This window comes from Macrobrachium nipponense, chromosome 6 (assembly GCF_015104395.2).
Source record: "Macrobrachium nipponense isolate FS-2020 chromosome 6, ASM1510439v2, whole genome shotgun sequence".
Lineage (NCBI taxonomy): Eukaryota > Metazoa > Arthropoda > Malacostraca > Decapoda > Palaemonidae > Macrobrachium > Macrobrachium nipponense.
The window spans coordinates 50507191-50533703 of record NC_061108.1 but is presented as its reverse complement, the minus strand read 5'-3'; the positions used below and the strand labels follow the sequence as shown (position 1 = coordinate 50533703).

The window sequence follows — 26513 nt, the reverse complement described above, 5'->3', positions numbered from 1 at the left end:
TGAGGATCTGTTATGAATTGTATGAATGCACAGAACAATTGTGCAAGTGATCAACTTATATATTTTATTTATAATATATGATATTTATTTATATATATGTATGTTTATATATATATATATATATATATACATATATATAATATATATATTTATATATATTATATTATGTATATATATATCATACATTATTATATATATATATTATATATATATATATATATATATATATATATATATATATATAATATATATATGAAATGAAAAGCATGGATTTTGAACGCTAAAGAAAGATAGCACTTGAGATGTTGAATGAATTGTTTGCAAAGTATGTATGACCTGCGAACAGTTGGAAGGGTGAAAATGTAAACAAACGTAGACGTGGAAAGAGGGTGGCAGCATCGGTGAAGCCATTGCACCAGCGGATTTTGGAATGATCAAATTATGTGGTCGAGTGGAAAACGGTACGTTGGTGAAAAGTGTACCATCAGAAGAATTTGGAGGGAAGGCGGGAGGAAGACTGAAATGGCTGAATTAAGTTGTGAAAGACGTATTGGCAAGGAAGGGCAAGAGTACTGGCAAGATAGCAGAGAATGATGCAGTTTATGTAGCGGGGCTCGATTTGTTAGTGATAAGTTTCTGTGGCAATGTATGAAGTTGCAAATGTTATGTAAGTGTTGCAAATGTTATGCAAGTGTATAAAGTGCTAATGGTTGGTGTTCACTCACTGCAGTTCAAGTGTGAATGTAGCCACAACCTTTGCGTTATTTTTACTCTGGTTCCACCCTCTCTTTGGGGACACGGTGTAAAGTTGATTGAATGTGTTTGTGTACACACTTGCGCACACACATACATACATAAATACGTACATCATGTATGTGTTCATATATATATAATATATATATATATATATATATATAATATATATATATATATATATATATGTATTACACAATTCAACCTAAACAAAATCTTAGTTACTTGAAACTGACATTTTTTGATAAAGATTCCCTCACTAACATGGTAATTTAACATAGACAATATTTAACATAACATATTTACTCAATCATTAATGTAATGCATTCACTAATTCAAATGCTGTATAATTAATGATGTAAAGAGAATTATTCTGTACCGACATCGTGCATATAACGTAAATTGTAATGTTTATAGAGATTAACGTCACAAAGACTAACTTTATGGTAGTGGCAAATTTTACCTATGGTAGGCTAAATAATTAACATAAAATTCACTTTGGTGGTAGTAACTGAAGCAGAGACCTGCTTCCTTAAAGACAAACATTTGAAGACTTTAATATTTTAAAAAACAATCTCCTTGGTCAACACACACACACTTATTCATAATTATTTATTTCTGTATACGACTCTTTACTTTTCCAAATAATCAAGCCTAAATAAATTTCCGACTCCTAGGCATAGGCGAGGGCCCTACCAACTGGCTCACATAGGTTATAACTATAATCAGCTATAATAATTGTAATTAACTTAAAAACACTTAAAAGGTTTACTTTTATAGTTCTTCCTCTTGAAAATAGTTTTTGTAAAGCATATCTTTTCATATTTTCCGTTGCTATGGCACTGATTAAATGAGTACGTATATAACTATACATTGAATATGAAAGAATACCGTAATGATAAAATTGCCGACAGCCTTTTTGAAGCGTTTTCCGTAACGTGCCTAGTGACGACGCATTGCACTAACATTCAGAACTCACGTACCCACATCTCGAATACGGACTAGGTTCAGGATAGGAAAATGAGGATAAAGCTTCTTTTTGTTGATAGTGGACATAATCTATTCCAAAGAACCATACTTATTTTATGGTGCAATCTAGAATGACCTCGTTCTTTATATAGAGAAATGGTCAGTAATCTGATTCCACGGAGCCTCTGTTTTGGCAAGAAACTCAGTGGTGAACTGAATTCATGAGTAATTTAGTATTGGTTTGTATGGGAGCAACCGAATTCACCGACAACAATTTATTGACAACAATTTACCGACATACACAATTTATCGAATACACATTTCACCGAAACCCAAGTAAATCTTTTATTATTTTATCAGGAAAAAAGTTAGAAATAGTTTTGTAATTTTTATTAAAATAAATTCAGCTCTTCAATCTAGACAGTACTTAGCACCAGGAATCAGATGGCTAGATGCCCCCGCCTGAGCAAGTCCACAGATGCTCGTACCCTGAACTCAGGGCGCTAATCAAGGAACCACCAGTTGGGCCAACTGGACTAGGGGCTAGGGGCACAACTCCCTGTAAGTATAGACATAGCCCAATTACCCCATTATACAAACATATTTCTCAACTTCTCATTTGTTCCGTTTTTCCATGATTTCCTGGGCATTTCTATAATTCTTCGTCCTCCTAGTCCCTCTCTGATATTTGTCAAAAGCTTATCAATCTTTGTGGATGAATGGCTGGAAAAATGTGGGTGTGAGCACTGTGGACTGAATGTAAGAGGCGTCACGAGATGCTCAAAACTTGTAAGTAGACATGGAATAAGGGATTATTGATGCCCAAAAACCTAAGAGAAAATGGGGAAAGGAGGGATGTGAAAAACCATGCAAATGGTAGAAGAGTAGATCTTAGAATGGGCAGAGACAGCTAGACTACTGGTAAATAAAAATATCTCGGCAGAGAGCACTAAGACTAGTGATGTATACATGAGGCCTACACAACTCTGAGCAGAAAACGTGGGCACTGACAATTAAAAATGGAGAAATGTGATATACAGAAACTGTATATCACATTTCTCCTCCACTTTGTCATTTGTAATACAGTCTCACTGCACTTGTGATATTAATCTTATTTATTCATATAGTCACACCTTAGCAAAATCTCCATTTTTAATTGTCAGTGCCCACGTTTTCTGCTCAGAGTTGTGTAGGCCTCATGTATACATCACTGGTCTTAGTGCTCTCTGCCGACATATTTTTATTTACCAGTAGTCTAGCTGTCTCTGTCCATTCTAAGATCTACTCTTCTACCATTTGCATGGTTTTTCACATCCCTCCTTTCCCCATTTTCTCTTAGGTTTTTGGGCATCAATAATCCCTTATTCCATGTCTAATTACCAGTTTTGAGCATCTCGTGACGCCTCTTACATTCAGTCCATAGTGTCGCACCCGATGCACAGTGCTCACACCCACATTTTTCCAGTCATTCATTTTCCAGCCGGTTTGGGACCCAGACGTCATAATAGACTTGATAAGTTTTCTGACTAGTTTTTTCTTATCTTCTTTCTAGTGACTAATTTTCTGACTATTCTTTTTCTTTCTTCTTTCCAGTCATCATAAGCTTTGCTTTGCTCATTGAATGACATGTTGATTTTGAATCCTCTCCTTTTCATTAAACACTTTCACCTTCCTGAGCTTCCATATATAACCCAAATTCTACAGTTCATCCTAGGTCGGCTCGCAAGGGGCGGTTTTTAGGCACTATTTTGTAGCTTGCTCCATCACTATGATAGCAGCACAGAGAGCTCAGGGCTGAGGATTGAAGCACACCAACAATTATCTTGAAACCTTCTGCTGCACCTGCTACTGTCTTCACTTTGGATCTTGTGTTAAGATAGTGTAATATCACTAGCTTCATCAGTCTTTCTGGTACCCTCCGTCTTCATAATTACTTCCCATTTGTTCATTTATGTATTCTGTCAACTGACTTCTCAAGCTCCACAAATATGTGGCTTAATAACTTCTTCTTTGTATGGTCCATTTCGGGGAGTTTTTACCTCTCTGGCCTGTAGCCAAACTGTAAATATCAGTTTTAAGAATTTTTCTAGCGCCCACTCGAAAGTTTTCATAGTATGCTCAAGCAATTTTATCCCTCTGTACTTCCACATGGTAGTGCATTCCATTTTCATTTGAAAATCATTATTACAAGTTCTTTTGTCCGGTTATTATATATTCTGGCGAGTTCAGCGATGACCAACTCTTCCGATTTCTTTATTAAATTGCTGGTTCTTGAGAGTTGTATGACCATTTTTATCTTCCCGGTGCCCCTAGCTACATCCAATTCATAATCTTTGCCTTCATTCAGAAGTTTCTAAACATTGTGCTGCCGTCCCTTTTCTTCTTTTGTATACTCTGGTCGTTTCATATCTAATCCATCTTTCCTCAATCACTTTGTTTTCCTGAATGTTTTCTCTTCATCCACTGGGTTGTGTTGGGAATCTGATTTCATTACTTCAATCTTTACCGCTTCGCTCTGCTCTTGTCTTCCGTCTGTTAGTCTCTGCCTCTTCCCCCCCCCAACAAAAAAATATATATATATATACTATATATATATATATAATATAATAATATAATGTATTATAATTTCTTATTTGAAATTATTTATATATTATATATCAACAATAATATAAATATATGAATATATATATATCTATATTATTGTTAATATATTTATATAAATAATTTGAAATAAGAAATGGGTATTCCGAAATAATGTAAAGGAACACCTAGGAATCCTAGGAATGCAAAACATAAATTAGGTACCACTTTCAAGTATTCAGAATCAATTTCCGTTTTTAGTTAACAGTACAAAGCTAAATAAAGTTTCTTAACGAATGCTTAGTTTATGTATCATATCCTTTACTTTGTTCCAGAACTCAGTTGCACGCTAAAAAAATAGAAAATAAATCAAGAACGATCACAGCCACACTCATACTTGTAACTGCTTAATCACATGCCCTTTGTGTGTGTGTGTGTGTGTGTGTGTGTGTGTGTGTGTGTGTGTGTGTGTGTGGAGACAATGTGTGAGTATGCTAAGGAATATAATAAAATGAATGTTGAACGAATACGTCTATGAATAGGACGTTATAAATTTACAGTTTAACAGCTAAAGTGCCATTTAAGGTACATCAGTGTTTCGTTATCGAAGAAAATTAATATAGTGTTTTGAAATAACGCTTATCTTAAAACTGTACCCTTCCAATGTAAATTTAAATGACTCATATAAGCAGGAAAAAAGGTGGCAAAAGCATAATTGTTGATTTCGGGTTCTGGGTCTGATGCTATACATTCAAAATTTTCTGAGTTTACCAATTACGTGGCATATCTACACATACAATTTCACAGTTTAATGATATATGTTGTTTAATAAACTTGAGCTCCATAAATTAAGCATAACATGTAAAAAAAATTAAATAAATTTTAAATTCATAATGAAGGGAACCTCTTTTATTATAAATTTAAAATTGCAAATTAATACAGTCATTTGTAGCTTCAATATTATACCTGCAATCAGACTAAAATGACAGCATTAATCAGAATAATTCAGTATATATATAATATATATATATATATATATATATATATATATATATATATATATATATATATACATATACACGTATATGAGGCAAAATAATACAAACCATAGCATCGTGATAATCAAGAGTAGAAGATGGGGTTCAATTAACCAAGACCGTCAATGTTGTTTGATAAACCAACACATGCTTTCCGTTACTGTAACAAGTTTCGTCGTCTACCACTAGGAAGTTGCACTTTTTTAGCTGATAACTAGAAGGCATTTATCATGGGTGCACGTTTATAATTTTTTTTCCTACACACTTAACATTTCTTAACTGATAAGCAGGAAATGTCATACTCCTTACATAACACCAAAAAAGAAAGCTTTATTGACAGGATAGGTTTCAACTGTAATTGCGTGATGAGGTAAAGAAAAAATTCACGGTCTATCTTCTCTGAGACTCCAGTAAATTGTTGTAATCGTGGCGATACTGAAGATTCAGTCTCTTCTTACCGAGTTGACTAGAAGTCTTTATATAAAATTTTAAAAATTACTTTTATAATCGGAATCAGACGTATACTTCTATAATATTTATACACAAACTTTATTAAGCAAATTTGTGAAATCTTCGAAAATGATGTTTGATCTCTTTATCGCTCAAGCAGAGATGAAGACTACCTACCAGTCACAAAAACATCAGCTTGGCACAACCACTCAATTTTATGACATTTTTAGTGTCCTCGGACGACTTCCGTACTAAACACACGAGTGTGGCTTGACTCAGGTGCTAATGACTAGCATGACATGTCAGCTCTTATAATCTAACCATATTCTATCAACAGGAGCCTTCTTATTAAATATATTGCATTTAGTTTTAACCTCTATTTTTGCTATGGCCGATCCTTCCGGCTAATGTGCCAAAGATCCTTTGAAACTAATATAGTCTCTGCACCACAATAAAAAAATTGTGTAACTACAGTACCTTCACATATACTAATATTAAGAGCTATATTTTAGGGCTATAATAAAATATTAACAATAAACTCTATCTTGTATTGATACAGAATCAGAACATAACAGATTTTAACTGTTAATGTCTAGGAAAATATTAAAATCTAAAATAATGATCCGAATTTAAAGATCCATGCTAGCAAGAATACTATAAAAAACAGACGGATTTTATCATAAAACACTCCTGTTTATGGAGACATTATAATGTTTACTTGAAAATCAAACTACATGAGATAACTCGTCTTATCATTCTCATCACTGTAGACCAAGTTCAAATCTTCCAGTCATTCAAGATGAAATTTTTGCCAACCCGATGAAATAGCCCAAGTTTTCATTAGGCAGCCTTTAGGGATAAATTTCCTTTTTCTGATATCTCCCATCTGTGCCGAATCTCATATATTTTATTTTCATTCTTGAGACATTCTTATACAAAACCGTGAAAGTAAGGGAAAGAAAGATCCAGATGGGGTTTACCCAATATTAAGATGTCCGGGCTGCTACTTCTCATATTCAGTGAATTCTGTGATTATTGTTTTTAATCTGGTATTTTCTATATCTGGGAGTACACGTGGTATTTGTAATTATAAGAAGGCTATGTTCATCCTTCCAGAGTTTTGTTAAGTTGTTAAAAGGTTTATCTTCAAGCCCTTACAAAGTACTTTACTCGGTCTAGTATGTTTACAGGAAGCCTTTTAGTTCTACGGGGTAACATCCCAGTGTAACACTTTATTTGGTGATTTTGAATGAATACTTTAAGTCGCTTTACCTCGAGATATTTTTTCTATGCTTAAAAGCATCTAATACCGGCAAAAAGATTGGCATTGTTCATAAGTAGGATGTTTCAGATCCTCTGATTTATTACTGTTGAGATACTGGTGTTTCTGCAAGTCAGCCTCCTCTTTGAAGTGGCGTTTTCATTTTACCCAACACGATGTTTATGATTTAGTTCATTGTTGGAAGACGCCTTTTTAAAGCTATTTTTCTGATGGTCTTCTTTCACTATGGTAGTATAACAAGCCCATGTGACTACAAGAAAATAAATCTTAGCATAATTCGTTCGCCATATGAGCTAATGATTTTATCACGCTTTCTTATTTGCAATGTTTGAGTTACCTAAGGCATGGCCAATGATGATGTAGTGACAATACGGACCATTTGACCGAGTTACCAAAAATTATATTATAAAAAATTATATTTTATCACTAATATAAATATTTTGTCACTTCTCCGTCAAATAACGTTAACTGAACAATGTAATGCAATTATGAATAACTTACCCCTTGCCCAATAAAACACGATAATCTACATCTAGGAAAATGACTTGGTCAATTTTGTCCTAAGTTGATTATTGAGATACTTGGGGATCCTCGACCCACTTTTCTTTTCATTGTGTTTGTGAGGTTGATGGCAGCAACTCAAGACGTTATTTGTAGAAACTGCATCACTCAAGGTATTAGATGTAGCTGCCTTATGTCGGCGGGTGACATTACAACCAAGGAAGATTTCAGTGTTTGGAGTAGTCTGTCCCTGGCTTCTGCACTGTGGGCTTCTATAGTGTCGCTTTAAGTTTTCTTGATAAGGGCGCATCTGTTGCACTGTCCTGGGCTTTGTTTTATCAGTATTTCTTGCTAGTAGCTAGTTGTTAAGATGAAAGTCCTATTTTAAGTAAATTTACTGTCCTGTAATTTTTTCATTATGTCAAATTTGGGCTTATAATATGATAAACTTTTTAAGTCCATGAGGTGACATTTTCCTAATCATGACTTTAACTTTCAAGCAAACTCATGAAATCTAGTCCCAAGCGTTACTAAGACTTTTTTTTTTATTGAATTTATATTTCCTTCGATTTATTACGCAAGCATTTTTACCGATTTAATGAAATGAAAACTTAACTGAACAACTGTTAAACTGAAGGAAAATTACGTGATCACTGTTATTGCAAGGACCGAGATCAATATAATTACCAAAAATTATTTATGTTATTCTTACAATTTGTGGTTTATGATAACATTTGTGCAGAGACATTAGCTGTATCATTATCTTGATCTAGAAGACATAAATGCTGAGTATTATAAATTAGTATTATCTAAAATAAGACTACTTGTTTGTATCCGATTAGCCGGGGAAGCAAAACGAAGAAAATTATTGAGGTTTGTATGTAACATAAATATTTACATACTAACTTCTATCTTGCCTGCTTACAACCTCCATTTTCATAATAGTTCCTTCTTTCATCCTATCTCAATACAGGAGAATGGACATAACCTTAATTACTTAAACAGCTTAAAGACTTTAGTAGACTAGTTGAACCAAAATCATTACGAGCATTGCCATTGAATTAATAACATTATAGTCATGTAACAGCAGTGACAGCTTGCAACTGGATGCACTCGGTGACTACACAACGTAGGCTTAATTAACTGACGAACACCAGCCTCACTTCATGCGCCTCCATTCAACCTAACCCTCTTCAATGTTATGTCTATTCACGCCATCCATTCAGTATAGAAGAATTTATAATATTTACTTAAGATAGCTTACAATAAATCAATTCACATCACCGAAAAATAAAATATGACGATAATAAAAATGATTGAAATGACATGTGTGGGAATAATGGGCAAGAGAATGGTCCCTATTGTCAAAAAGCAATTGCAGGGTGACATCAGCAGGAGAAGCAACGGCAAAGGCTGTCGTCTCCAGCCTGCAACACTAAACATGGCAGGGAAAAGGGGTCTTCTCTGAGGTACCGGAGTCTCTTGGTACACAGAGATTATATGGGTAGTTGCAGGGTTGTTACACATAGGTGAACTTACAAGTAAGTTTTGTTGCACGGTTGCAATATGACATAAAGGATGAAAAAACTTGTTTCGCTGAGGCGACAGGCATATTTTCGAATTTTACTTTACTAAAAATAAAAGAATAAAAAATAAAAAAATCTCGATAGGTAAGGGGTACATTCCATTAGGAAAGTGCTCCATACAGAAACTGTAGATTGCTTAGAAACTAAGGAGGTAATATATATACATGTTCAATCGTTGCTCCATCTTACCATTATATTTACATCTGGAAAAATCACTGCATGTAACTACAGAAATTTAAAATATTGTCTACATTATACGCTTGCTGTATTCCATACAGAAAACTAAATTACCCGGAGTGGTGAGCTGTTAGATGTCTATCTTTCTGCCTATAGGCCAGTATTGTCATCAGTTATTTAATTATTTTTACAGAACATTTCATAAATCTCCAATTATTCTGGATGCATCGTGAAAGATCTTTCATCCTTTCACCTATTACTATGAGTAGTTTTATGGAAATGAAATGATCCTAACGATCTTTCCTACTGTGGTTAGAGTTTATTTCCAGTAACAAAAGGTGATGTTTGGTTTGCAACAACTGTATTGTGGAAATGTTCCAGATCCAATTCATTATTTGTAGTAGGGTACTGAATACTTTGGTTTACGATACCTCGAATGCCTGTCACATACAACTTTGAATGGTTTATTTTTATTCTTTCAAGAAGCCTAAACCGACAAATCAGAACTTATATCCATTATGAACATTGCCAGCTAACATTTCATATGGAATTTGTCACTCATACATTTGCAGTGCAAACTGCCTCCAACCTTACGAGCTACTTTTCATCTTTGTCAGTCCTCATCTCTAATTGGCAACTAATGGCAATCAGATTTTAAAAAATTCGCTTTAAGCCGTTAGTTATGATGATGGCAAATTGTATAAAGATATAGATCCAAGATCCAATGAAATGTAGTCCATTGGAGGTGTTCTAACCCATTTAAATACGCTTGAAAATAAGTTCACATTTCAATAAATAAAGCAATTAAAAATGGTAACCTGACTGTACTGAAGAATACACTGTAGTGTACGCTTTTGAAATGGAGCATTACGTATGCGCATATAGATATATATATATATATATATATATATATATATATATATATATATATATATATATATACATATATATATATATATATATATACTAATATATATATTATATATAATATATATATATGTATATGTAATATACATATACATATACAATATATATTATATATGTATATAATATACATATAAATACATATATATATATATAATATATATATACATTATTATTTTATATATATATAATAATTTATATATATATATATCATATACAATATATATATATATGATATATATATATATATTATATATATATTATATATAATATACATATATATAAGAACACATGTTACACAAAAATACATTTCTGACTCGCATCAAGATCGAACCTGAATCTCCTCGCAAATGAAAGGCCTGGGCAGTACCAACTGAGCTGCACAAGTCATAGATGAAGTCGGTAACCCCCTGGAACTTCTTTCATTTGCGAGACTGGCGTTCGATCCCGATGTGTGTCAAAACCTACTTCTGTGAAGCACGTACCCATGTGTTGATTAGTTTCATCATATTCATGTTGAAGTTGGATAAAATTCGCTGTCATTTTAGGCGGCAGCCTGCCAACGAAAGCCTCAGGTACAGAAGTACTTTGGTTCCAGCTTCTTTTATGACTTATATGGGTCAATCGGTAGCGCACTAGTCTTTCATTTGAAAGACCCGGGTTCATTCCTAATGTGTCAGAAATCTATATATGATATATAAATTATATATATAATAATATTATTATTATAGGATATATAATTTATATATATATATATATTATTATATATATATAATATATATATATATAGATATATATATATACATATATATAGAGAGAGAGAGAGAGAAGAGAGAGAGAGGAGAAGAGAGAGAGATATGTATATATATAATGGTTATGTAATAATTTTAACAAACTATTCTTTTATATATCTTCATAAGACTTCAGTATATATATATATATATATATATATATATATATATATATATATATATATATATATATAACGGTGTGTGTGTAAAGGTACGCAGATCTTGTAATACAGACTGGATTGAGGGGCACTTACTAGAATACCCTTTGGGAGTAAGTTATACCAAGGTATGGTGCATTTGATTTAATTTGAGTATTTATGGCTTACTACTTAGTATTGAAAAAGACACTCATGTTATATGTGACAACAGTGTATATGTGCACATATATACATGTGTATATATATATATATATATATATATATATATATATATATATATATATTACGCATACAGCAAGATGAGAAAATGAGAAAAATGACTGGTCTAATCCCGTAAAAGGGGAATCTGTCGTCAATTCTGAATGAGCATTTGTATATATATATATATATATATATATATATATATATATATATATATATGTGTGTGTGTGTGTGTGTGTGTGTGTGTGTGTGTGTGTGTGTGTATGTATGTACGTGTGGAAAAAATTTCCTTGTTATTTTGCGCAATGGCCTAAATCTAGGTATAATTACCTAACGCCAGGAGATTTCAGATTTGAAATGAGCGATCTGTTAAAAGCCCTTACGAAATAGAGCTGCGGAATGAACACACGCAAATGTTCCAGGCACTATTCAGTATATGGTAAGCAGACTGTCTCAGGGTCAGTGCGTCTCCTTTTTAGGTGAAGAAGAGCTGCCCAATAAACACACGATTATCGTTGCCATCAGAAACAGTTATCTGAACGGACCATTAACGTTGGAGTCGCGATTGGCATTCTTCAGTCATATATCATGTTAATCAGTTCCTTGATGACACTTCGATGGTGAGTTTGTCTATTTCAACCTGGTGTTTAGGTCTGTGCTAAGTTAATTGTCCTAGCAATGTACTGCGGGCGCTCGCTGTCTTTTAAACGTACATCACTTCTGTGTTTGGGGATATATTTTTTCCATCTCTTACCAGCTTCTTCAACGTAAGCCAAATTAAAACAGGATCATTTTACTAAGCAGAATGCAGCATTGGAGTCGTTTCCAAAATGTTGAAGTTTGCTCTTTGATATATTGGTTACGTTTACTGAAATGAAAGGTAAACAGGTGATCGGGACTGTTCGAGTTGCAATGGTTTCTCATATCTGGACAAAGGTAACTCCAAACTCGTACCAATTTCTTCCGTAAAAGACAAATTTCAGTTTTAATATCTGATCACGTAAACTTCAGGGTTGAAATCATCACCAAAATGTTGAAATTTACTTGGACACAAGTTACTTCCAATGGTGTTATTGTAATGAAAGGTAAGGAAGGAGATGATCTGCGTCATTTAATAAGGCAATTTCTTGTCATTTTGGATGAAAGAGCCTTTTATAATTACCTCCTTATTAATTTCCCCGGGTTAGATTTCTATCCGAGAAAATGGCAAATCCCTGCTGAACCATGGCGGATATTCTTGGAGTACGAAAACATGGATATAATATGTTCCTTTTTATAGCGGTATTGTATAAGGGAAAATGACGTATGAATTGGTGTGTGTTGCTCTTGTGTACTTTTGTTTCGGAACCCACAGGAACTATCATTACTAACGCATAAAGCATAAGGGAGACACTTTTCTCTGTAGTCTATTGTGAAGTTAATAGACGTTTCTTGTGAATTTTGAGCATCCAAAAACTCGACTCTTCTACATCAAACACTTCGTCATCATAGCTCCTCCAAAGGATCAATTTTACTCAATGTACTCTGATTTTGCCTGTGGAATAATACTTCAAAAAATTCCGCATCAAAATTCCTTAATATGGGGGAAAGGGGGCGAGTCTCTTACATTACCGAAAGTGTTTATATTATATAGTATATATATATATATATATATATATATATATATATATATATATATATATATTATATAAATATATATATATATATATATATATAAATTACCGAAACTGAAAAATATCCTTTTGGTAGGGTGCGCATTCATTTCATGTTCTGAAGACAAATACATATCGTTATAATATTTAACAGTACATCATGAACACTAATTGTTAGTTTTATTTATACTGCCCACAGCTAATAAGTTATATTTTAACATCGGAAGGCTCTTGTCTAGCGTAGTATCTATAAAATTAAAAAAGTGCCGTAAAATTTCCCTTATGTACATACAAAGACCTTATACCGTCGTTCTGAAGAATAACCTAACATTATTTAATTCATCATCTCATAAATGTGATGGCCGTAAAAATATGACAAAAGATGAAAATGATATTCAGTTTTATTAGTGTGTTTTCTTTACGAAAGATGAAACAAGCGAATAATAGGACTCCGGAACAGACAAAATAAGAGTTGATGTGTTTCCATTCTCCCAGTAAAAATAATCTAAGATAATTGTTGTTTGCTACTTGAGAATCTCTGGTCGAGACTGCAAGTGACTGCAAATTTAATTGCAATGGTGATGACACTGAAGCTTCGCTTCCGTTTAATCCATTTTCAAAGGAATATTATGCGGTGCGGAAATCACCAGTCAAGCTTTGAACTTTTCCGTTCTCTCTACTCATCTCGAACATAATCCTTGAAGATCCGTGTTTAAACGCTTTTACTTTAACACGTATAAGGCACACAAAATTACGATCAAACAGTTTGTAATAATGTTCGTGTGATACATAATTACACATCATTTTCTACGGTATTTACCTCTGCTACGGACACGGATATTCAGCTCGAGAACTTCAACTCTGTAAATGCCTTTTTCTTCCGAGCTCACAAACCCTACCACGCTATCTCGTCCTCACTATTTCATTTAATTAGGGATAACAATTACGACTGCAGCTTCAACCAAATAAAAAAACTATGCTGTTCATGTAAAAATTTAAATAAATAAAACTAAGATTTTAGTCGGAAATTTAGCATATTGTGACAGGTAAGAAAGAACCTTGTTGTACAGTATATTGCAAGAGAACTGGGAAACCTATCAACACAGGTAATATACGAGTATGAAGCAATGTATGGAAATGCCTAATTCATCACTGTAGCACCTGTCTGTCTATAGTCTCTGACAATTCAAGAAACTGTATTTAACTCGCATGCCGGTCTGCTTGGGGAATATAATGGCAAAGATTTCAGTTACATGTAAAAATGAGTTGACCTCTGAATAGAAAAAGGTACACAGGTAGTGGCTAGTTTACTAGATAAGATTACTATAAAGAAATAATTAGTAATATGAATGTACCAGAACAGAATTGGGGTGGATTTAATGTTAAAAGACAATACTGCAATTACAAATGTACATTCTTCTAAGCATTGCAGGAGCAATAAAATAACATTCACTAAAATACTGTGAAAATATTCATGGAAAAAAATGCATGCAAACTAATCAATCTAGCAAGCTAATACTCACCTTCATCAAACTAAATCTTTTCTCAATTAGTAGCTACTCTGAACTCTGTTATTACTGAATTTCAGCAAATTATGGGGCAAATGCAATACACTATAATATATATATCCATTTCTCTTAGATATTTTCCTTATATAAATTTACTCTTCTGCCCAGCATAAATACAGTGGTTTTAAGAATCATAAAATGGAGATAATAATCCGGTTCCATTAAGACAATCGTTTTACGCAAAAGTCAGTTTAGTTTTCTAATACTAAAGATTACCGTCAAGATCTGGGATTATAACCTGTATAGGCAACGGACTAATTAGCAGCTCAAAATTGTAGGTTGTTTTGGAGGACTTAATTGAGCACAGCCTCTAACAGACTTCTTTTCTCAATCTCCTAATTGCGTAGTTTTGAGCAACAATTTTAAGAACCTCCTTAGTTTTTTTAATTTCATCAAACCTTACTACTGATTCATTTTCAACGCATACCTCTAGCAAAAGATGTCTTCATGTCACGATGAATTATTTCATCTAATGCAGTGAAGATCAACTTTCTTGTTACCATATATTAGATTTAATTTCCTCTATTTATCAGTCATTTATGAGGTGCGACTCTGCATCATGCTGCAACATTATTAAAGTTCCAAAGGAGCAGTAATAATAAAATTATGTCTGACGATTCATTTACATTTTCTTTGCTTAGAAACACTATCAAAAGTCAAATTATTATCGGCTTGGGTAATCAGGGAGTAAAAACACTATTTAGTATGTATATATATATATATATAGTCTATATATATATCATATAAATATAATATATATATACATATATATCTCACCTGATACATATTAACAAAGGTTTCTGATTTTTTTTCTTTTTTTCCTTTTTTTTTTGCCAATTTTCAAGTAGCCAACACTATCAAACAATAGAGGGCCTGATATTATAATCTTACTGTACTAATGATAGGCAGCAACTGTATAATGTGTCGAACAAAATGGTAATAAAATTGGAACGTTCCTGATTATAAATATATGGATATACACAAAGGTATTGCACATGCCTACACCACTACATCTCTGCACCCAGTTTTTCTGTCACCTAAAGCATTGTTCTTCCCTCAACCACCATCACCACTTGCCCCCAAAACATTAGTTTCAATTTCACACAATTTCAAGGGTACTCACCTAATATCTCCTCGAACACCTATGCATGTAGCGTCGGTAATTTCAGGATCAAGCACAAAGAGATCTTCTGTGCAGATATCAGTGACATAATGAAGGTGCTCCTGTGCATGATCAATTCTGAAGAACCTTTCTGCTGTACAAGCTGCAAGAAATAAATTTGTGTTAGGATTCTTCACAACGAATGAATACCACATCGATCCAATGCTAAAATTTAGGGTTGAACATATAGACTGATTTGTGTTTTTCATAATGATCTTTAAATGAAAATGAAAATGAGACACAGCGTAGAGTATCTTACTTCCTGCAATTCATGTCTACGGCTAATAAAAACAAAAAATGTTAGTCAAATGACAGAAAATGATCACATTAGTAAAGCACTGCTTTTATTTAATTAGTCTTGAATTAAACAGACTTTTAGTTCATCTTTTAGATGATACACCTCAAAAGATATTTAGGGGATAATAATGGGGATCTAGAAATAATGAGTGAGATATTATCATTGACATGAGTCTAAAAGAAAGCTAAAATCTTTTGGCTCATGGTCTCGGTTAGCCATCTATTAAGAGGTTTTGCTTTTCTGTGTGAAGCTGTCTTCGATGAAAAAGTTTATTTTACAAATCATAAAAGCAGGAAATTAGATGATATAGTTCGATCGTTTGCAGTAATATGAAAAGCTGTTAAATTGAAGAGCCATTATTGTCCTCTGATACTTGACTTATTTGCGTTCTTGACTGGGTTATCCTACTCAACTTTCAAGGTCATAAATCTGAAGAGTGTAACCAGAACTTGAGACTAAAAGCATTGTAAATGGAGATGATCCATTTAGAAGAAAAAAAAAATAGAGCAGACCTGACTTTAAATAGGCCTTTGTTGTGAGAGGCCTGATTTTAGCTTTCAAAAAATCTCCAGCCTATTAAGGATTCCTCTTCACATATGTTAACCATTTTACCACGTCTTTGTATTCTTACTTTTTTCACCAGATCATTCCATTCGATTCCACATATATATTCATCTCAGTCATCTCATAGGTAGAGCTGAGTCAATAATTTCTTACCTCAACTGTGGCTTCTGTCAACACCTCTAACATACCACATCTTGAGCATACAAACCTATAACTTCTTTGATTCAACTTAGAACACCACGTCTCATATCATCTATTACTTGTTACAACATCGTACATAAAAAAAAGGTCTGATTCACACTATTTCCTTTCCTAAAACTATGCTGCTCCTTCCCATATCAAGCCTGCAATCTTATGCTATCCCACCTTACAATTTCCAAGGTGTACTATGCACCATTGTGTTCCACTAATTCTTCCATTCACCTCTATTACCTTCAGCCTAGTACAGAACACAATTATCTCACTTGAACATTCTATAATCCAGATAAAACTTACCCATACTGACAAGCTAATTGAGTCTACTTCTATATCCTTACCGGACAATTGCCATTGATTCCTGGTATCTTTCCATTCTTCAGTTCTAATTATCTTCCTTATATCTGCGACATCATATCCACAAACATTCCTAAATTTTACTGAATTCCCTTTCCAGGATAAGGTCACTGATGCAACAAGGAGTGTTTATGGTTACGGGGATACAATCAGTGAATGGTGAGATGATGGAACAAAAATGTTGAAAAATGTAGGGATGTTTGAAGTGTGCTTGCAGGACAAATAAGAGATGATAATTAAATTGTATTCAATAGATGAACTGTGGAGTAAAGGAGAGAGTAAAAAAAAAAAAAAAAAATCCGGTAGCATTTACGGAAATTTCGGGACTATGTGAAGACAATACAGTCCTGTGACGATGGAGTAATTTAAGTTGTAATATTTGAAGGGTAGAAGTGAGGGTAGATCTGAATGAGAGACACACACATATATATAAATGCACGTATGTCTGTATGTACATACTATGTACATTGCATAGATATGTGCTTGCAGACATACGTCTATGTTAATATATATATTGTGCATTAATATATAAAATTTAGAAGCTGTTCCACTACAAGTAAATTTCTTACGGAAGCTTATTGTAATCTACGGTAGCTTTCTTGTCTTAGTACAGAATACAAAGGGAAATAGACGCTCATCAAGTTATACCTTACAACATTTCCCATTTCATATTAGTTGCAATGTTACCCTTTTACTTCACTCATTATTGGAATTGGAATTTTGAAATTATGTAACGGTAATACATCTTTTACCAAGGAAGAAATGCAATAACAACTGCCCTACCTAATTAGAGAAATAAAAAGACACGGGAATAACAACGTACTTCAATGTTCTCTTGAAAAACCGTGGAGCGTTTGATCTCCTGGAGCCCTATCGTCATTACATAACAGCTCCACTTGATCCACTTGGCCTCCAAAAGGTATCCCTTTTCCCCTACAACCATAACCACTTCTCATTAACAAGCACTTCAGCTTTGCCTTGGTGAACTACTCTGGATTGTATCCCCTACCCTTACCCATCCAAAATATATGATTAAATAACATTATTTTGAACTCTTATGTTTTCTATCTGGCTGCAAGTTTACAGTGCTGTGAACATGTAGATATGTATGTAGGTGCATATACAAATACATGTTCTCTGTTTTACTTAAGCTATTTTCAAGAAATCGAACTGTCTGGCCTCGTTGTATAATATGAACTTTTTTCCATCCTGAAAACCTTCAATGTGAATAAAAAATATAGGAGGAAAACTTTCATACTAGGTCTCAAAAAAAAACAACAAGAACAAAAAGAGGGAGATCATCAAAATGGAGATAAATTTAAGGCAAGTCATGCATACATGTACGTATATCTGTTTAGATGAAGTATTTTTGTGGAACTGAAATGAGACACCGCCCTCTATAGAAATAAGAAGAAAAAGGAATAAACTTAGGAGGGCATAAAAATTTATTCTACAGTAAGCAAATGCAGCGAGAAAGGTTAATGAACATATAGATCGCAGAATAAAAGGTTCAGATGAAGTGATGCTGTTAGAAGTAAATGCAGTCTCGGTAGATGTGGTGATTATTTTGAAATGTGATGAATGTGGAAAACTAAAGAGAAGCAGTTCTAAATTAATGCAAAAGTGGGAGTGGCTGATGTAAGGCAGAGAATGCCTGTAAAAGTGACACCAGGAGTTGATGGTTAGTGAGACTGTGGCTGACCAAGGTTTGTAAGAATTACAGGGAGCATTAATGATACTTAGTACACCAGGGAAGGTGAAGGTGTATAACAAGTTTGTTTGCGAAAGACATGACAAAAGGACTGATATTGAAATAACAATGTGGGTTTAAACTGGATAGCGATGTGTGGATCGAGTTTGCTAAAAAAGTTATGAAGTTTGAAAGTAAAGAAAGAAAAGTGATATGCCTTTACGGGCATAAAAAAAGGAATATGGAAGATTCAATAGAGATGCAATGTAGATGGTGTTGAGAATACATAGTTTAGGACACGAAGTTCTTTTGTTCAATTGGAAGTTTTTCGAATAAGTATACAAGAAAAAGGGTGCTTTAGTAAAATAAAAATGGCTAGAAGACCCGGGCGTGTTGTGTCTCAGTGGATGTTCGATATTTTTATGGATGGAGTGATGCAAGAGGTCAGGGAAAGAACATTAGATATAGTGGCACAGTTGTGGGATAATAAAGTGACTTATGAATGAAGTGCGGTATCATTGATGTTTGTAGATGTTATATATAGTAAAGATCAAGGATAGGTAGTAATTGTTAAAATGTTTGGAAGAGCCGAAACTATAGAGCAAATGTGACCACGAGTAAGGTTATGAAGGTAAAAAGAAACCAGGGCGGTGGAACAATCATCTTGATACAGATAGAGGAGTTAGAAGGAGTTACAATGAGTTTCAAGGAATAGGATGTTTTAAAGACTTGTTAGTCTATACGAAGAGACATCATGTGCTCAATTATCTGTAGGAGCAGGTTTTACTGTATATTCACAATGTCCTAATGATTTTGTCTAGCTTTCTTTTAAACTCTTCCAAACAGTTGCTATTTACAACTTCTGGTGGTAGTTTATTCCATGTGTCACATATCTTGTATGTAAAGAAGTTCCCACAATGGGATGTGTTGTATCTCTTCAGTTCTAGTTTCCATCAATTATTTCTTATCTGGTTTTCGTTTAATGTAAATAGGTTACTGTCTACTTTTGTTATGCCTTTCAGTATTTTAAATGTTTTTATTAGTTGTCCTCGCAATCGTTGTGTTTCTAAGCCATACATGTTCAGACTCAAGTCGTCTTCGGTAACCTACTTGCCTGATGGATGGAATTAACTTTGTGGCTCTTGCTTGTACTCCTTCTAATCTATTTATGTCTTTTCTTAGTGTTGGTGACCAAAACTGCACTGCATATTCAAGATGGGGTCTAACTATTGACGTGCAGAGCTGCAGCACCGTTTCCTTGTTTCTGTATTTGAACTGCCTCTTTATGTATCCCGCAAGTTTCTGTGCCTTCTTTTTGGCTTTTATGCACTGTTTTGTGTGTTTTAAGTCCTTGGTAATAATGACTCAAAGGTCCTCCTCTTGTTCTACACTATTTATGTCATTCCCAAACAGCATGTAGCCGGCATGAGGGTTGTTTGTTCCTATTTGTAACACTTTACATTTATCTACGTTAAAAGGCATTTCCCATTTTTTTTACCACTCTTATTTTCTTTAGAAAATTTCTTAAACTTTCCACTGCATCTGGGTCTGCTGTATTTACACCTAGTTTGATGTCATCTGCTAGTTTTGCTATCCTGTTAAGCCGACATCAATGTCATTCATGTAAATCAAACACAAGAGAGGGCCAAGGACAGAACCCTGGGGACTTCCGCTTGTTATATCTGCCCATTCTGATTCTTTACCATTTATTACGACTCTGTTTTCTATAAGCCAGCCAGTCTTCGACTCAGTCTGCTGCTTCTCCTACAATTCCTAAAGCTCCAACTTTGTCATCAGTTTCTTGTGTGGAACTTTGTCAAAGGCCTTTTGGAAATCTAAGTAGAGTATATCTACTGCTCTACTGCTGTCGTAAATACCAAGCATGTTATGAAAAAACTCCAAGAGGTTTGATAGGCAGGATCTGTTTTGTCTGAAACCGTGTTGGCTGTTTAACAACAAGTTGTTTCTATTTATGTGATCCACAATTTGATCTGCAATTATGGACTCAAAAATCTAGCAAACGACCGACGTTAGACAGATTGGTCAATTTTCCGGCCCTTCTCTTGGACCTTTTTTGTAAACTGTCGACACATTACCTAGTTTCCATCATTTTGGTGCCTTTCTTTTAGCTCTTTAATTTCCCTTGGATGAATCCCATCCCGGCCAGGAGATTTGAACTTATTGAGATTGTACACTATTTTGTTTTTAATGTCCTCTTCTGTAAATACTATTTTGTCCAACGCTTCTGCCCTTCATATATAACAGCAGGTCCCGGTATCGAATTAGTGTCTTCAATTGGGAATACACTAGTAAAAAAAACTTTTTCAATAATTCTGCTTCCAAGTCTGAGTTTACCAGGTTACCTCTATTGTCCCTTAGGGGACCTATGCTATTTTTTAATTGGGTTCCTACTATTAACATGCGCAAAGAATTCTTTTGGGTTTTCTTTACAAACTGATGCAACTCTCTCATCCTCATTTATCTTTGCATTTCTTACTAATTTGTCTACCAATCTACAGAGTTCTTTATGCTTAAGAATGGAAGCAGCTGAATCATGCATGGGAGTAAAAATAATAGATAATGGAAGCATGAGAGAAAGTGGTGTGAGGTCCCGATAGGTCGCCAGGACCCTTTTGGCATCCTTGCTTTCCAATAACACAAATCTATGTGACGCACTGAGTACTTTCAAGAAACACAGATCCAGCGCTCCTGATTCATATGACCCGTTACGCATTTTTCAGAAGCTATTTTATGACATTGTTAGAACTGTAACTACGAACGCGTGTTAGACAGCAAGTTTTGCAACCATATGTACTGAACTCTTTCCAATTTGTTTATAGAATTATTAACCATTTTTCAAGGTGTGAGAAAGCGCATCTAGCTACAGTGTATATAGATGTCTCTGTTTTCCCCTAATGTCAAATACTACTTTTATGCTCGTAAGAGTTCTTGCCCTGTCCAGAGATATTTGTACGTTTTCAGCACTACGCTTTCAAACTCATGTACGAATATACTTCTCTGTATTAGGCAACCCAAAAAGCGTAGGCTGCCGTTATTCATTTTCTATTTCAAAGTGGATTTTATAGATGGGACCAAATAATTTCAGAATGCATAGAAGTATGTCGGCAACCTATCTGAGCCATTTTTACAGCATGTTGAAAGATTTTGTATAATATTCTTCTATCACAAAATTATCCAAATGCAAATTGATTTCAACTGGAGATAGTTTACAATAGCCAAACCAAATGTTATAGGGTAATAATTCCTGTTGAATTTAGACTTATATTCCTGTACACATTTTAATGAGCTGTTTTAGGAATTTCTTGGAAAAGGGTATATGCAACTGTGCTCCATAATGATTCACATCAAAACTCATCAGCCTGGAATCGTTGTTATACTAACTGTTCTTTATAATGGTATGAGAGACCTACAGAAGAAACTGATCAAGATTTATACGTTGTGTTTCACATTTTCAGAGTGTATAAATGTGGCAATGACTTGAGTTAAAGTTCAGTAATTACGACGAATAGTATAATGGTGTGTATATATATATATATTATATATATATATATATATATATATATATATATATATAATCTCTGTGTGTCTGTTATACATGTATATGTTTGTATTTAAAATGTAGACATTAATCATAAAGAAGAATATTACAATATTAGAATCATACCCTATTTTTTTTATTAGATATAAATGAGTAATTTACAAACGTACAGTGTCTTTATCCAAAATAATTAATAAGAATATATAATAAATATTCAAAACCGTTCCAGTGCACCAGTGCAAGAGGAAATGCCGTATATTCAAAGTTCCACAATCTCCCAACAAATCTGGCAAAAGATAAATTTGGACAAAAACCGAACACTCAATTCTCTCCAAAGAGTCACTTTCCCTTTTATCGAACTTCAGATGCGGAAAACTTTTACCAACTTTCCTAATTAACGCCGAAGCCATAAAATGGTTATCCTGAAACAGCATTAGACAGAGATCTCACCAGGATCCGCCGAGAGAAAATTCGATCAGTTCAACAAGATCACCTAATTGCAAGCAGCCTCCAATTATCTGTCAACTTGCAATAATGTTAGTCGACATTTTTTGTTGTTGTTCACCTTGAGGATGCAATATCTCGCCTATAAGAGACACTATAGGAGACACTGGCGAAGTCTATGTTAGTTACATATCTTACAACGATATTTGCCCAAAATAATAACATGTTTACGTGTCGCTTTTAAAAGTTCACGTAACGTCTTCGAGTGTTCACTGCCATTAACGGGATACTGTATTAGTGAAGGGTTGTCTTAACGTCTGATCCACGCATGATGGTACAATGAGTACGTCATGAAAGAAATATAAATAAACACACACAATGTTACATGATCTATTTTTTCTGATCATGAATATATAAATAAAACACACATACATGTACATATCTATCTATTTTTCTATCTATGGGAATAAAATAATGTTATAATGATAAATTAAAAATCATTTGTGATGTTTTGTCTTCTAAAGAGCCGACCGAGTATCCAGATTTTTCACGATAATCTGATCGACATCTAACCAATATCTAAGCACCTACGTAACCAAGGTGCCATGTAATGCAAATTTCGCACTATTTTGGAGGCAGCAACTAAAAGACCCAATTTTACCTAGTTACCGGCCCCCCCCCCCCACCCCCCCCCAAAAAAAAAAAAAGATATATATATATATATATATATATATATATATATATATATATATATATATATATATATATATATATATATAAATCCTGTACTTGGCCTTAACGGTATTGTTTAAATAAACAGTTCCATCATAATGAAAAACTAGTAAAAAAAAATGAGTTCAAGGAGTATGCACAATGCCCCATCGCCAGGAACAGACCGTCTCAAGTGGTAGCAGTAATGTCAGTTAATAGAAATGTCAAGAATATTTGTCTTAATCATTCGTCCCCCAATGTTAATAGTAAGAGCAGAACAAGTAGAGAATGGTGACCTTCAAGACGGAATTGGCAGTAGCTCGATTTATTGCGCATTCACTTTCAACATAACTGCCATGAAGAATGGCGTGTAATACCCCGATGGGAACTTTACTTAAATTACACACAAATACACATTTCTTGTTCATGAATGCATCGCCATTATTCATTCTTATATTTGAGATACTAAAGTACAAGTTCAGATGAAGGTTACTGAGCAGCTAGTAAGTAACACCTGAACCTCAGGATGAAATAAAGAAATAAAATGGTTGAGACTTATTAAAAATTAAACTGCTGGATAAAGAATTGTTAATTACCAAAAAATTGCTAAAGGACATATTTTCATTTACTGCAGTGGGTATCAAAAATGTCACCCAATGACAACCTCAAAATTGCATTAGGTCTCAACAACTATGCACAGCTTACGATAAAAGTGTTTGGAATGTATCATATTTCGAAATGCATCATTAAAAAACGCTGAATCGGAAGTAGAAACGTATCAATAAGCAGAGATACTTCCAAAATAAAGGGCCAATAGGAGACAATATGATACTGTGGAACATATGCTAAAAAATAAATGGCTAATACATTTAAATTTAGAGAGAGAGAGAGAGAGAGAGAGAGAGAGATGACGAGAGAGAGAAGAGAGGAGATAGAGAGAGAACTTAGTTTCGAAAACTTTATTGTTAAAACAAAAAACGAAACCAACGGCAACCTGCAGAACCAGAACCGTGAACTACACAGAACAAGAGAGGTCCCTTCACAATGAGGAGCTCTACTGGTCAGGAGGGAGAACAAAAGGACAAAGCGCCACACACAACATACGTAGTAGGTAATGCCGGTCAAGAATACTTCACCTTAACAATTTGGCCACTAGCCACTCAGGAGAAGAATACTCTTTTCTTTAGAAGAAAGGCAAAATAGGCTTCACGACATCTGCGTTTTATATACATTATTTTTATTTTTGTCGTATACATCTTTCGTACATTACAGTACACGAATGAAATCCATCGGTATAAAGACTTGAAAATGCACGAATACACGCAGGCATACCCAAAAATGTAGATTTCTATTATTCTATTTAAGAATTCACTGAAAAAGTGAATCATTCAAATCGCAAACACCTTTAAGATATCAAAATCATGTATGTTTTAAGAAACCTAACAGTATGATAAAATAAGAATGCATTTCACTAGTGCTTAGAAAAATAAAATGCAGAGCACTTACAGCAACGCGAGAAAGAGACCCAATTACATTTAATCTTCCATTTAAAGATACAAATAGCTTGAAACCTTTTGAAAAAAAAAAAACTGTTTTCATACAATTTGTCATTATATTAATGATAATCATATAAATAATGGAAAAAACAAATATTGTTAATATTGGAGCTCTCGATTAGTTATACCATAATTTTCGAGCAATGAATGAATGCGCTCGACCCACTCAATTCATGCTGTCATTCCCAGAGTCAACAGGGACCGCCATATGATATTCGCTCTTCTATTCACATTAAACAGAGATTACATAAATTTTGTTTGATCTCTTTTCCCTCGTGGGGGAGAGAGGGCCTATGCGGGAGGAAGTGACCTGATGTGCGATTTATGTGGGAAAAGTAACAGTGAAGCCTTTGCATCTATAAACAGGCGGTTTGCAAATTCTATTATTATTTCTGGGAGAGTAAAGTTTGGATAAATAAAAACCGTTTCCATTCCACAATGCCGGGTTATTATGATCAAAACGCTTTCACAAAGATTTCAGAGCGTAAATTCAGCTAGAAATCATAATAACCTTTTGATGATCGCGAATTTAGTGCGCCCTCCATGGTGTATTTAGTGCCATGAGCTCTTTCATATATATATATATATATATATATAGATATATATATATATATATATGTATGTATGTATGTATGGATATATATATATATATATATATATATATATATATATATATATATATATATATATATATATATATATATATATATATGTATACACACACACACACACACACACATATATATATATATATATATATATATATATATATATATATATATATATATATATATATATATATATATATATATATATATATATATATATATATATATATATATATTATATACACATAGTATGTATCACACACACACACACACACACATATATATATATATATATATAATATATATATATATATATATATATATATATATATTATATATATATATATATATATATATATATATATATATATATATATATATATATATATATATATATATATATATATATATATTCAACAGGCGGAGGTTTCTCTAAACCCCACAGTACAATGAAGGCAGGGGGAGGAGACCAACAGGTCAAGAAACTCATATTCATTAGGTTGCAACTTTTCGAAGCCAACCAGCAGGCCTCATTTTCAAGCTACAAAGTAGCAATACCTAATTAGGGCAATAAAATTAAGTTACAATATTAAAATACACAATATAAGGTACAATTAAACAACCGCAGTCAAAAATAGGAATAAGGACCAACCGATGGGTATGAAAGACAAAGTTTTTTTCATTTAAGTTATTAAATAATTTGTATACATTCATTACGAACAAATCAGAGCTCTAAAAAA

General features: G+C 33.6%; 1 protein-coding gene across 16 annotated transcripts in view; it reads right to left on the bottom strand.

Annotated features, from left to right (window-relative positions):
- LOC135216344 (eye-specific diacylglycerol kinase-like) overlaps positions 1-26513 on the bottom strand; it is an 818192-nt gene that overhangs the window by 29705 nt on the left and 761974 nt on the right. For all 16 annotated transcript variants that reach the window (XM_064251559.1, XM_064251564.1, XM_064251565.1 and 13 more), the window contains one exon: positions 15753-15894. In XM_064251559.1, coding sequence (XP_064107629.1) covers positions 15753-15894 — 142 coding nt within the window. The remainder of the gene's footprint in view (positions 1-15752; positions 15895-26513) is intronic.